Source organism: Hyperolius riggenbachi, chromosome 9 (assembly GCF_040937935.1).
Source record: "Hyperolius riggenbachi isolate aHypRig1 chromosome 9, aHypRig1.pri, whole genome shotgun sequence".
In the NCBI taxonomy this organism is placed as follows: domain Eukaryota; kingdom Metazoa; phylum Chordata; class Amphibia; order Anura; family Hyperoliidae; genus Hyperolius; species Hyperolius riggenbachi.
The window spans coordinates 278,802,509-278,816,711 of record NC_090654.1 but is presented as its reverse complement, the minus strand read 5'-3'; the positions used below and the strand labels follow the sequence as shown (position 1 = coordinate 278,816,711).

Here is a 14,203-nt window from a genome sequence, read left to right as displayed (position 1 = left end):
TTACCTTAGGGACTGAACTTTTTAAATATTTATGTGAAGAAGGTATAACACTGTTACTTTATAAACTACGGGCTTGTAATTGGGGATGGACGCAAAACTGAAAAAAATGCACCTTTATTTCCAAATAAAATATTGGCGCCAAACATTATGATAGGGACATAATTTAAATGGTTTTATAACCTGGACAAATGGGCAAATACATTTCATGGGTTTTAATTACAGTAGCATGCATTATTTGAAAACTATAATGGCCAAAAACTGAAAAATAATAATTTTTTCCCACATTTTTTCCTATTTTCCCATTAAAACACATTTAGAATAAAATAATTCTTGGCATAATGTCCCACCTAACGAAAGCCTACGGTAATTGGTGGCGAAAAAAACAAGATATAGTTAATTTCAGTGTAATAAGTAATAATAAAGTTATAGATGAATGAATGGAAGGAGCGCTGAAAGGTGAAAATTGCTCTGGTGTTCAAGGGGTAAAACCCCTCAGTGGTGAAGCGGTTAAGGGGTGTATATATACGTATCAATGATCTGGAAGTGGTTTTAAAGTACATGTGTACACATACTTATAAGGAGAACATTTCTCTCATTGTAAAGGTCGCCACACACGATACAATAAAATGATCCGATTTTACAGGAATTCGATAAAAACGATCGTATCTCTCGAAAAAATCGAAAGCTTTTTTTTTCATTCGACTGAAAAATCTGATCGAATTTCCCGTTTTTTTCGATTTAAATCGATCTGGAGTGCCAGATATTTCTCTTCAATTTCTACTAAAGATTGTATGGTGTGTGTTGGATTGTTAATTTATTATTATACACACCCTAGCAATTTTCTCAGGGTTTCCAATCATTTTTATCATAATTGAGGAAAAAATTTAACATAGGTGTGTGGTACATTGGTCATATTTTTGAAATGTTACAAAAATGAGAAAAATTGATTGCAATTCTTAAATTGAACAGATATTTAAAAAATTGTATGGTGTGTGGCCACCTTTTAAATGCACCGTAGGTAACCAAGGAAATCCCGCTGCACCAATTGGTAGGGTGAAGTAGAAAATCCTTTATTCTTTAATCCATCATCAGTGTCACAATTAAAAGCCCACGCGTATCGGAGCATAGGGTGGATCCTTAACCTCCTTGCCATTCTAAAAAATCCGGTAAGGAGGCAGCGCCGCACTTTTAAAAAAAATTTTTTTTTTAAATCATGTAGCGAGCCCAGGACTCGCTACATGATAGCTGCTGAGCGGCGGCATCCCCCCACCCGATCAGAGTATGCAGGAAATCCCGTTGAGAACGGGATTTCCTGCAGGGCTTCCCTGATCGTCATGGCGACCGGGCGGGATGACGTCACCGATGATGGCGGGATGACGTCAGAGGGAATCCCGATCCGCCCCTTAGCGCTGCCTGGCAATGATTGGCCAGGCTGCGCAAGGGGCGGGCTGGGGGCGGCTTGGCGCGGCGGGCAGCGGCGAATCGGCGGCGAGCAGCGGCGATCGCGTACTACACGCAGCTAGCAAAGTGCTAGCTGCGTGTAGGAAAAAAAAAATTATGCAAATCGGCCCAGCGGGGCCTGAGAAATCCTCCTGCGCAGGTTACCCCGAGCTGTGTTCGGGATAACCGGCAAGGAGGTTAATCATAGCTTACAAATACAGGTGTTATGCACCATGTCCATTTCCTCATTAGGAAATCTCTGAGTTCCCTTTATTGTCAAAAGCACTTACTGTATGGCAGTTACTTATTCCAACTGCCAGAACAGTGTGCAAGCGAGTACTAACGCTGGCTGACATCTTTGTATAGACTCTTCCATGAAGTGTTTTTGTAAAGAATAAAGGTGGTCACACACCATACAATTTTTTAAATATTTGTTCAATTTAAGAATTGCAATCAATTTTTCTGACTGATTGTAACATATAAAAAAATCTGACCAATGTACCACACACGTATGTTAAATCTTTCCCCAATTATGATAAAAATGATTGGAAACTCTATTGCTAGGGTGTGTATATTAATAAACTGACAATCTACCACACACCATACAATCTTTAGAAAGATTGAAGAGAAATATCTGGCATTCCGGATCGATAAAATTTGAAGAAAACGGGAAATCCGATCGGATTTTTCAGTTGAATGAAAAAAAAACTTTCGATTTTTTTGGGGAGATCCGATGGTTTTTATCGAATTGCCGTAAATTCGGATCATTTTATTGTATTGTGTGTGGCCACCTTTAGAGAGATACAGGTAGTCCCCGGTTAACGAACGAGATAGGGACTGTAGGTTCGTTCTCTACCTGAACAGAGGCAGCATCAATTCCTCCCAATATCGGGCTCCTGAATGATTTTATCAGGTTATTCAAAAGGACTTCTAGCTTTCGCAACCTTTATTTATTTTATAAAAGGGTTAAAGTCATCCTAATCAGAGGCGGGTCAGAAATAGGTGGCAGATTTTCCTACAGCCCGGAGGACCCCTTTAATGACCCTTTATAATTCCTCCCGCCAGTTACCACGAGGATGTTGTGTTCTCTCTGCTCCAGCCCTGCATCGCCATAGTAACAGACAAATTATCGCACAGACATCCGTGTAACGCAGCAGAAAACTCACATTCTCATTTGGAGTAAAGTGTAGGCAGACGTGACATGTACAGTACAGCGGCTATTAGTCTGCAGCGTGCCGCACGTCACCAGATCTGGGGGCTGTGCTGCGATCTACACACCGCTACACCCCAGCAGAAATCCACCACGCTCTGCGCGCTCTGATGTGTGATCGCTTATCAAAGCAGACCTGAACTCCTGCACAGGACAGGGGGAAAACACAGAGAAATGCACCCTGTATGTATTTAGAGAGCTTAGCCTGTCTAATCCCCCCTCATCTGTGACTAAGCACAAGTGTAATTTGATCTATTAGCTGTTCAGCTCGGGAATCTCAGCAATCCTAGGCAGAGCAGCTAATTTGTAAACACAGAATGTTAACCCTATGGCTGCTTCTATCAAAGCAGGAAGTAGACACACTGCAGATTTATTGCAGGATTTGTATCAGCTGTAACACAGAAATGTTTTTCTTTGGTTATTATGCTGATGCTTATCTTTTAAGCAAAGAGGAAGTTCTGAGTTCAGGTCCGCTTTAAAGAAGAATATAATGCTGTGTCCATGGATTGGCCACTGAATTAAAGAGGCCCTGTAAGGACATACAGCAAAATGCATATCATTATTCAGAATACCCACTTTTATGGTCATTTTCCTGGCTTCAGCATCAGGAACACTTCCTATAGCCATATACTGTGGTAAATTGGTATGTAGCCCCACCCACCCCGTGATGCTTAACCTAGGCTGTTTAGCTATGCAGACTTATCCTCCCAGAGCATTCTGGGAGACCAGGCATTATTTGTACTGGCTTTGGAATTCTCAGCAAACAAACATTCCACAGACTAAAGATGGGATACATTTCAGAATGTAAATGAGGGAAAGAAAAGATTTTACAATGGGCAGACTTGTTTAAATAATTTATAAATTAACATTGCAAAAAAAGTGATTTCATTAATTACGTTATTTTCATTACATTTCCTCGTAGTGTCGGAAGCACACACCTGAAACAAGCATGCGGCTAATCTTGTTTCCCTGGTGTCTAGTGGCCGCTCTCCCCTATATAGTTCCCTGGTGTCTAGAGCTTTCCCGCTCCCTCCCCTTATGGCTTCCCTGATGTTCCAGGGCTTCACCTCCAGGGCTGGTTCTAGAGTTTTTGCTGCCTGAGGCAAACCTGTGAGAATGCGGCCCCCCTCCCCTCCCCCACCTTCCCGATTTGGAACAATCGCACAGCACCCGACAATTTACTCTGGTTCATTTAATTCAAAGGAAACACTGCTGCTCTCCGGCCTCCCCCCTCTTCAATCACTGTCAGACTCCTCACACAGCACAACAAGCTGCTTTTCCACAATGATGCTCTCCTGCCTCCCCCTCCTCACTCACTGTCAGACTCCTCCCACAGCACAACTAGCTGCTTTTCCCCATTGATGCTCTCCTGCCTCCCCCCTCCTCACTCACTGTCAGACTCCTCCCACAGCACAACTAGCTGCTTTTCCCCATTGATGCTCTCCTGCCTCCCCCCTCCTCACTCACTGTCAGACTCCTCACACAGCACAACAAGCTGCTTTTCCACAATGATGCTCTCCTGCCTCCCCCTCCTTAATCACTGTCAGACTCCTCACACAGCACAACAAGCTGCTTTTGCCCAATGATGACCTCTTCACCTCACTCACAGTACAAAAATGCTTCCCCTGTAATCTCTGCACCTGTTGCTAGTGTTTTACCTTGCTTCATGACAGAACCGGCCCTGTTTTCCTCCAATATAGCTTCCCTGGGGGTCTAGAGTGGGCCAAACATGCTGCAAAGTGGGGAAACCACTTGTGGGCCAAATGTAATGGTTCTGCGGTCCACGATTGGCCTGGGGGCCGGAGTTTGACATAACATGTTGTAGACTACAGGTGTCGAACTCCAGGCCTGGAGGGCCACATCCATGCCAGGGTTTAAGATGGACTGAGAAAGAGAGGAATGCGTTCTACCTGATGGAGCACACCTATCCTGATTCAGACCCATCAATTCATTTGAGCTGTGTCAAAAATGTGTGAGGATCTCGGCCCTCGTAGGACCGGTTTGACATCCCTGTTTTTAGACCAAAAGTGTGGTAGATGATAACACTGGACAAAATGTAAAGCAAAAAAGTGGTTCCTCTGTTACATATATGCTTTGTCTGTATAGTGAGGTTTGTGTTTGAGGTTGTTATAAAATCCGTGTCTCCTGTTGATGATGCGTTTCCCTCTCTCCAGGAAGTCCTCCATGTAGCCGGAGTGGAGATGCAACTGACGGCAGCTTATTCCTTCCTGACTATCCTGCAAGAGGAGTCGGTCCCGGTGCACTCGTACTGCCTGTCCTTCCTGCAGATCATCCTGCAGAATCTGGAGCACAGAGACTCAGGTGAGGGGACGCCGCCAGCTTCTCGGGGGGCATGGGAAGAGTAGGAGGGAGGGAGGGAACAGACTGCTATTATGATCTACAGAGAGATCTCTCCTTAGCTATGAAAATAGGTAATCAATGTGTTGTACTTGTCTCAACCATTGGCGAGTATGTACCCTACCATACAGGGCCGAGTTTACCATAAGGCACTGTTGGCACGTCCCTTCTGAGTGCCTCCCTTCCTCTTTCCGTATGCAAAGTCCTAATGAGAGTGTAAATGAGAGGTTATTCACGCGGCTCTCGGCATTCCACTGACCAGATCTCCCTTCAGTTGGGGGCACCACTAGTTAACCAATACTTGGAGGCACCTCTAGCTACTTAAAGCAGTAGGATCAGCCATACTATGCCAGGGAAAAAAATGACGAGAATTCTGTTCCTGGTGGGAACCATGTCTTTTGCCCACAGTTAAGGCTAACTCGTGATGTCATTTCTGCTCCTTACATTTTTTCTTGTCTCTTCCAATTGCTGAGTCGCCTCAGCCTTGCTTGTAAACACAAGTGAGTAGGGGATTAGGTTTCAGATAAGAAGCTGGCAGGGAAATAAAGGGAAGAGAAGTAATATATTATAGATAAAAAGAACCCCCAGCATGCAATTCTTTGGCACCGACTACTAAAGGGCCAGTGCTCCTTAAGTATGTGATAACTCCAAATCATAACAGCAGAAAAAGTTTTCCAAGTTTTGAATGCAGGATTAGCATCTTTATCACTTAATACACTCAGACTAGTTGCTGTTGAAATTTGATTTTTATGGTGACGATACCGCTGAGGTTCCTCTAGGTACCTAATACTTGGGGGCACCTCTAGCTTCTTAGATACTGAGAATACCTAATGCTAAGGTGTACCTGTAGCTACCTATGATGGGCAAGGGAAGTAATGCAAAGGTGACAGCTGGGCCAGCCAGCACACATGTGGTGCAGTTCGGCGGGGGTTGGTGGGTTTGTGGAGGGCGAAGTCTAGGGTGCCAAAGCATCTGTACCTGTAGGCTCCCATGATGTAAATCCAGGCCTGCTACCATAGGAAACACATGATCACATGGTTTTTGGCCACCCAATCACACACTTAGGAGTTGATCTTGTGCCACTTACCATTTTATGTTTCAGCCAGCATTATTTCATAGCTCCCAACTGTCCATTTTTCATTGGGACAGTCTCTATTTGGGAGCCCAGCCCCTCTTTCTGTCTCATTTGTCCCTCTTTCAGGACTGATGTACAGTTCTATGTAATTAAATATATGAATTTTTCTCCCTAAAAATGTTTCAATTACTTTAAATGTCTTTAATACACTTAACGTTATTGTCATCTATTACATTGATATATTTCTTTCTTTCAATTGGTATTATGAAGGAGAACTAATGGTGATAGAAATGACCAGTGAGCTGTGAATGATAAAACGACATTTTTTTGCTTATAAATTCTTAGTGCTATGGGTGACTAGGGGTGTGGCTGGGTGTGGCTAGAGGTGTGGCAAGGGTGGTCCTGACATGTACCTCTTTATTAAAATAAACCTGAGATCAGCAAAGAAAAAGATTTTATACTTACCCGAGCAGGGGCGTAACTAGACATCACTGGGCCCCCCTGCGAAACTTTGGATGCCCCAACCCCCCCCCCCCCCTCCCTCACTTTCTGCACAAGAAAACTCAGGACCAATGTGTTTTCCTCATGCAGATAAAAACACTTAGGCCCCATTCACACTGCACGCGTTTCCAGCCGCGTTTTGGAAACGCGTGCAAGAGGCAGACACGCATGACATCAGACAGTGCATAGAGTGCACTGTCTGATGTTCACACTGCATGCGTTCCGAACCTGTGCGGTCCGTGAACGCATGCTGCACGCATTTTTTGTCCCATTCACTTTTCAGTGATGGGATCAGCCACGCAACGCACACAATTGCAGATGGCGTGCGTTCGTACGCGTTGCGGTCCGCATGCGTGGCCGTCCGCGTTTGTGATGTGAACGGGGCCTTAGACTTCAAGGAAACGTCAGGCAATCTATGCTCCCCCCAGATCTACTTACCCAGGGCTTCCTCCAGCCCCTTGCAGCAGACATGTTCCTCATCGCAGCTCTGCTCCCAGAACATACATACACACACAGCCGTATTATTTTACTGCATCAGAGCACATGCTATATGGAGGAATAATAATGACATGCTGAACATAAGAGATATTATTCACTGTAACTTAGGCAAAGCATTCAGAATGTCACTGATTGATACTGTTATTGCAGGATCTTGGACTCAATATGAGACAACAAGCTCTCAATGAGGCAGTGACAGTCACTCATCAATCTTACCCACTCCACTGTGTCTGTAATCAGACACCATAAGGTCACTAGCCTGTGTGTGATAAGAATCTAGGAATCTCTTCTGAGGGATTGCTGAATAAGGGCCAGTCTACAACTTTTCTTCAACCTGTGACTCCTTTGTTTGTAACGTTGTACATGAAGTCATCCGAACTTTTCTGCAGCGTGAGACAGATGTTTTTTTATGAACCCTAAGGAGCAGGGACCGTGTACAAATTCCAAAGTGTGTATGATTCCTTATCTGTGTGGTGCACACATGCAGTCAATATAACAATGGCACGGGAGCAGAATACATTTTCTCTCCATGCCCTTAGTTGTCAGTCTCTTAAACCCCCCCCCCCCAGGGCCCCTTGTGGCTCCTGTGCCCCCCTGTGGAGGTATCCCTTGCAGGCTCTATTGCTGCGCCCCTGTACCCGGGGCTTCCTCCAGCCCATGAGCAGCGATGCATCCCTCACCATCCTCCCGAGTGCCTCCTTTCTCCTTGTATCGGTCCCGGTAATCTGGCTCATTCGCACCAGTCGACTCTTCTGCGCATGCACGGCCCTTCCGGGAGGACGGCAAGGGACACATAGCTGCTCATACAGCTGGCGGAAGCACCGGGTAAGTATAAAATATTTTTCTTTATAGATCTCAGGTACACTTTAAGTCAAAAAGTTGGGAGGTATGTTATTTCACCGATATGAGAAATCACGTAGGGGAAACAGACCGTTTTGTGCCATAAGCCATTCTAGGTTTACTAAAGCACAAGCAAGTTAGGTGTTAGCATTTGAGTTGCAGCCTGTGCCACACCCCCTTCCCATAGAGAATAGAAGAAGGGAGGGGTTGTGTCAGCCTGTATCACATCCTACCCCTCCCATAGCAAACAACAACAAATAAAGCTTTTATTAATAATAAAATCAAAACAAATTAATAAAATGAGCTTTTATTGCTGGCTATGTTACATTTTTGGGAATGTTTCTCCTCCCTTCCTGTTCCAAATCGCTGGTACAGAATGTTAAGTCGCTAGTGGTCACAAGTAAAATAATTTGTCACTGAGTTGAAATAGAGCCAATCAGACCCAGTAGCTGCTGATCTGAGGTCCCATTTAGTTTTTGGTGCCTTCTGTGGACCAGATAGGAGGTGTAGTTATCTTCATAAGTTATGGTACAAAGTGAGATTGTCAGCAATAAATTCCATTTACCCAGTTCTTTGTTAATTATGCAGTCTACATTCTGACCCTACATTGCAACTTTTCAATACAATCATTAATGTTTCTGCTGTAATGAATCTTATCTCAGTCAGCCTGGTTCCTTTTTAGTACATTGCTGAGGAGAGGGAAGCTTATTATCTCCCCTCCCATAGTACTGCTCCTCACTGATTGGCTGAGGGCAGTTCAGTGTGACAGGAGGCTGAGAAGGAAAAACACCTCACCCTGCTGCAATACAATCAATGCTGTGCTCGCATGTTTTTACAAAGCAAGCTAGATATGGCAGTGCAGTTTCTAGGCTGGCTGGCAGGAAAAAATAAGCAAATATTGCTGTTGTCTCGGATTGGCCCATAGTTCTCTATTGTCTCTCTTCCTTAGATAAATCATTTACCCCTGGCTACACTGACAGGCTTGTGGCTTTCTTCATTAGGTGATGGACTAGCTGTGCTTGCTGCAAAGCGCTTTGCTTTTTAATTCGGCAAGGGAAGAAATGTTCCCATTGAGAAATGCGTCGCCCATAAACGGCAGTAAATGTATTTGTTGACTGGCAGCCATTCCTGCGGTCTCCTGTTATGATATCGCAAAAGCTTTTAGACAAACAAAAATCACGTGATTAAAGCTAATGTTAAGCTGAAAAGGAAAAAAACAGATACTCCCCTAAGGAGATGGAAGGTCCTATAAAGCCTTTCCGCTTCTCTCACGGTCCCCGCGTTCCAGTGATGTCACCCTAGTTTGAATCTCCCGCCGCGGGTGACTTTCGAAGTCTTCTGGATGCGCATGCTTGAGTGCGAGAGAGCGTGTCCGCGCATGCCCAGTACTCAGGCTCCTCCTATAGGACCCTGAGCCTTCCCTCTCCATAGGTAAGTATGTTTTTTTTTCATGCTTACCATTCACTTTAACACTGTGGGCTGTACCTGACCTGATAGAGCTGATGAGATATGGCTACTGCCGTCATTATGGCCAGTTATCATTGCAAAAGAATCTTATGTACAAGTGTAAAGTCTTTCTTATGGACAAAGTGCTGGTATTGTACTAGGCTGCTGCAGATGTTATGTGCGTTTATTCGGGGCCAGCTTCATCACTAGGCATACTAAGCACATCCCTGAAGGGGCCAGCGGTACAGAGGAGATGTCTCAGGGCAACCTGCTGCTTCTGCACCTCCGTTGTTCTAAGTATAACTGCCCGTGGTGTGGCTTGAGCGCAATCACACAAATGGCGGGATTTTGGTTATGTCATGTTTTGGGAGGCGGAGTTTAACAATGTAGAATTTCCATGTTGATTGGCCCTTGATGCTTATATTCTGTCCTGTGTTAGAAGTGGGGGTGGGGAATGATCATTGCTGTGGTTGGTGGGCGGGGTCATTTAATACTGCACTTCCACCGATGCTATATAAAAGTGTGTATTAAGGCTCCCTGCACACTGCAAATCCGTTTTGCGATTCCGTTTTCCGATTCTGATTCCAATTTGCAATTCCGATTCTCCCTGAATGCAATCAACAGAAAAACAGAGGAAAAAAACGCAGCAATCAGTAACGATTAATAATCGGAATCGGATATAAAAAAACGATTAAAAATCGGAATCGCATGCAGTGTGCAGGGAGCCTAAGGCCTCTTGCACACTGCATGCATTTCAGATTCCGATTCCGCTTTTTAATCTGTTTTTACATCCGATTCCGATTCAGATTTTTAATCTTAACTGCATGCTGCGTTTTTTGATCCGTTTTTCTGTTGAATGTATTCAGGGAAAATCGGAAACGGAATCGGAAACGGAATCGGAATCGGAAAACGGATTTGCAGTGTGCAGGGAGCCTGGTGTGATTTTCAGCGAATGACCGTATTTTAAAGATTGTATTTAATCAATACACAGCATTAAAGGACGGCTGAAGTGAGAGGTATATGGAGGCTGCCATACTTATTTCCTTTTTAGCAATACCAGTTGCCTGGCAGCCCTGCTGATCCTCTGCCTCTAATACTTTTAGCCACAGCCCCTGAACAAGCATGCAGCAGATCAGGTGTTTCTGACATGATTGTCCGATCTGACATGATTAACTGCATGCTTGTTTCTGGTGGGATTCAGACACTGCTGCAGCCAAATAGACCAGCAGGACAGCCAGGTAACTGGTAATGTTTAAAAGGAAATTAAAATTCTCATTGAAAAGACGTTTGTTCAGTTAAAGTTGTGCTGTTACTGGGTGCTTCTAGGTGTACCTATTGCTAAAGCCTGTCTAGGTACACAGATTCCCATGTCTTCTGTTATATTACAAACGTACAGCTGTGATGCCATCTGATTCTTAATGTTCTGTCGTATGTTTATATGGCAGGTGTGATCAATGCTTGGCTGGACACCCTCCTCGCTGTCATAGATGTCTTGCCAAAGGAGACCATCCGCCACGAGGTAACAGCTTGCAGCATTATTATTATTATCATTATTATTATGCATTTATATAGCACTGACTGTCCTCAGAGGAGCTCACAATCTAATCCCTACCATGGTCATAGTCTAATGTTCTACCATATTATTATTATTATGTATTTATACAGCACTGACATCTTCTGCAGCACTCATGTCACTGACTGTCCCCAGAGGAGCTCACAATCTAATCCTACCATAGTCATAGTCTAATGTCCTACCATATTATTATTATTATTATGTATTTATATAGCACTGACATCTTCTGCAGCACTTTACAGAGTACATAGTCATGTCACTGACTGTCCTCAGAGGAACTCACAGTCTAATCCCTACCATAGTCATAGTCTAATGTCCTACCATATTACTATTATGTATTTATATAGCACTGACATCTTCTGCAGCACTTTACAGAGTACATAGTCCTGTCACTGACTGTCCTCAGAGGAGCTCACACTCTAATCCTACCATAGTCATAGTAAAATGTCCTACCATATTATTATTATGTATTTATATAGCACTGCCATCTTCTGCAGCACTTTACAGAGTACATAGTCATGTCACTGACTGTCCTCAGCTCACAATCTAATCCTACCATAGTCATAGTCTAATGTCCTATCATATTACTATTATGTATTTATATAGCACTGACATCTTTTGCAGCACTTTACAGAGTACATAGTCATGTCACTGACTGTCCTCAGAGGAGCTCACAATCTAATCCCTACCATGGTCATAGTCTAATGTTCTACCATATTATTATTATGTATTTATATAGCACTGACATCTTTTGCAGCACTTTACAGAGTACATAGTCATGTCACTGACTGTCCTCAGAGGAGCTCAAAATCTAATCCTACCATAGTCATAGTCTATGTCCTACCATATTATTATTATGTATTTATATCGCACTGACATCTTCTGCACCACTTTACAGAGTACATAGTCATGTCACTGACTGTCCTCAGAGGAGCTCACAATGTAATCCCTACCATAGTCATAGTCTAATGTCCTACCATATTATTATTATGTATTTATATAGCACTGACCTTCTGCAGCACTGTACAGAGTACATAGTCGTGTCACTGACTGTACTCAGAGGAGCTCACTATTGAGATATCGGTGTTTAGGGGTAATATGGGCACCGCAGGATATTTAAAGTAAAAGTGGGTATTTTGAATAACTTGCTTCATTCTACTAAATGTCGTTACGGTTCCTCTATAAACTCATTTGTTTTGGAGATCTGAGGCTAATAAGTGTAATAGAGGAAAGGAAGAAGGGGGCGGGGACTTTTCCACATGTCACAGTTATAGCACAGTTATAAGTTTTGTATCATAGTGGTATGTGTGATTCCTTTTTAAAGGACCACTGTCGCGAAAATCTAAAAATGGAATATATATATATATACTGTATACCAGGAGACCTAAGCCCGTTTAAAAACGGGCTCTAGGACCGTCCCGTATGCCAGTACGCATGCGCATGCGGCCGCGTGCACGCCCACCGTGCACACACACACGCACTCACTGTGCACACATGCCTAATGCGCGCCCGCCTCCCGCACAAACAGCCGCCCCCCCCCCTGTCCCCGTCCTCCTGTCCCAACACATGCGCAGTAAAGCAAAACCACAGACACACGGCCAGGAGGAGGCTGACGCAGGGATACTATGGGTTTTATTACAGTATATAGGATATAAACACATACAAATAAGAAGTACGTTTCTTCCAGAGTAAAATGAGCCATAAATTACTTTTCTCCTATGTTGCTGTCACTTACAGTAGGTAGTAGAAATCTGACAGAAGTGACAGGTTTTGGGCTAGTCCATCTCTCCATGGGGATTCTCAACATAGCCTTTGTCCTACTTAAAAACAACCCAGTGTCTCTGCGTCCCCTGTCCCTATGACCATGCATTTGCGCTATAGCACATGTGTAGCACGGGCGGTCGTTGGGACAAGAGGAGGACGGGGCAGGTGGGTACGATGCGTGCTCGGCTGGCCGAGGGGGGGGTGGGTGATGGGTTTTGACAGTGGCCTAGAGCCTGTTTTTAAACGGGCTTAGGTCTGCTTGTTAGATAAATACACTCCCTGAAAAAGATTTATACAAAGATGCTGCCCAGCCTCCCTGCTCGCTGCACGCTTTTTTAGCATTTGGACGGAGCAACTGCCATTCACTAAGTACTTTTCAAAATAAAGAAATCTCTGAGAATCCTCCATGAGGAGATGGACTAGTCCAAAACCTGTCAGTTCTGTCAGATTTCTACTACTTACTGTAAGTGACAGTAACATAGGAGAAAAGTAATGTATGGCTCATTTTACACTAGGAGTAAATACCCTTCTTATCTGTATATGTTTACAGAGTGTTTTACATTTTAAGGTTTTTGCGACATTGGTCCTTTAATAACGAACAGAACTCGCCTCTCTTGCTGTGTATAATCAGAAGAGAAGAACAGAAGTTTCTTCCAAGATAAGTAAATTATGTCTGCAGAATTGGCAAGATGGCCCCAATCTCTGTACAGTTCGGTCTGCGCTCCTTGGTAACTGGCAGCTCCACAACTGTCAACCACGCTGATCACAGTCATCTCGTACAGTGCCTAATTCAATTCATTTTCACAAGCCTCTGTGTATCTACCGTAGTGGTGGCAGAGAGGAGGACAGTGCCAAGTGCCCTGTCGGGGAGCGCACAATTATCCTGCGCCCATCAGACAATCCTGTCTCGCCAAACACATAGTTACATAGTTACATAGTTACATAGTTATTTTGGTTGAAAAAAGACATACGTCCATCGAGTTCAACCAGTATAAAGTACAACACCAGCCTGCTCCCTCACATATCCCTGTTGGTCCAGAGGAAGGCGAAAAAACCCTTACAAGGCATGGTCCAATTAGCCCCTAAAGGGAAAAATTCCTTCCCGACTCCAGATGGCAATCAGATAAAATCCCTGGATCAACATCATTAGGCATTACCTAGTAATTGTAGCCATGGATGTCTTTCAATGCAAGGAAAGCATCTAAGCCCCCTTTAAATGCAGGTATAGAGTTTGCCATAACGACTTCCTGTGGCAATGCATTCCACATCTTAATCACTCTTACTGTAAAGAACCCTTTCCTAAATAAATGGTTAAAACGTTTTTCCTCCATGCGCAGATCATGTCCTCTAGTCCTTTGAGAAGGCCTAGGGACAAAAAGCTCATCCGCCAAGGTATTATATTGCCCTCTGATGTATTTATACATGTTAATTAGATCCCCTCTAAGGCGTCTTTTCTCTAGACTAAATAAACCCAGTTTATCTAACCTTTCTCGATAAG

General features: G+C 43.9%; 1 protein-coding gene across 1 annotated transcript in view; it reads left to right on the top strand.

The window, feature by feature from the left end:
• PPP4R4 (protein phosphatase 4 regulatory subunit 4) overlaps positions 1–14,203 on the top strand; it is a 215,337-nt gene that overhangs the window by 132,931 nt on the left and 68,203 nt on the right. The window contains exons 4-5 of the mRNA XM_068254652.1: positions 4,825–4,972; positions 10,814–10,887. Coding sequence (XP_068110753.1) covers positions 4,825–4,972; positions 10,814–10,887 — 222 coding nt within the window. The remainder of the gene's footprint in view (positions 1–4,824; positions 4,973–10,813; positions 10,888–14,203) is intronic.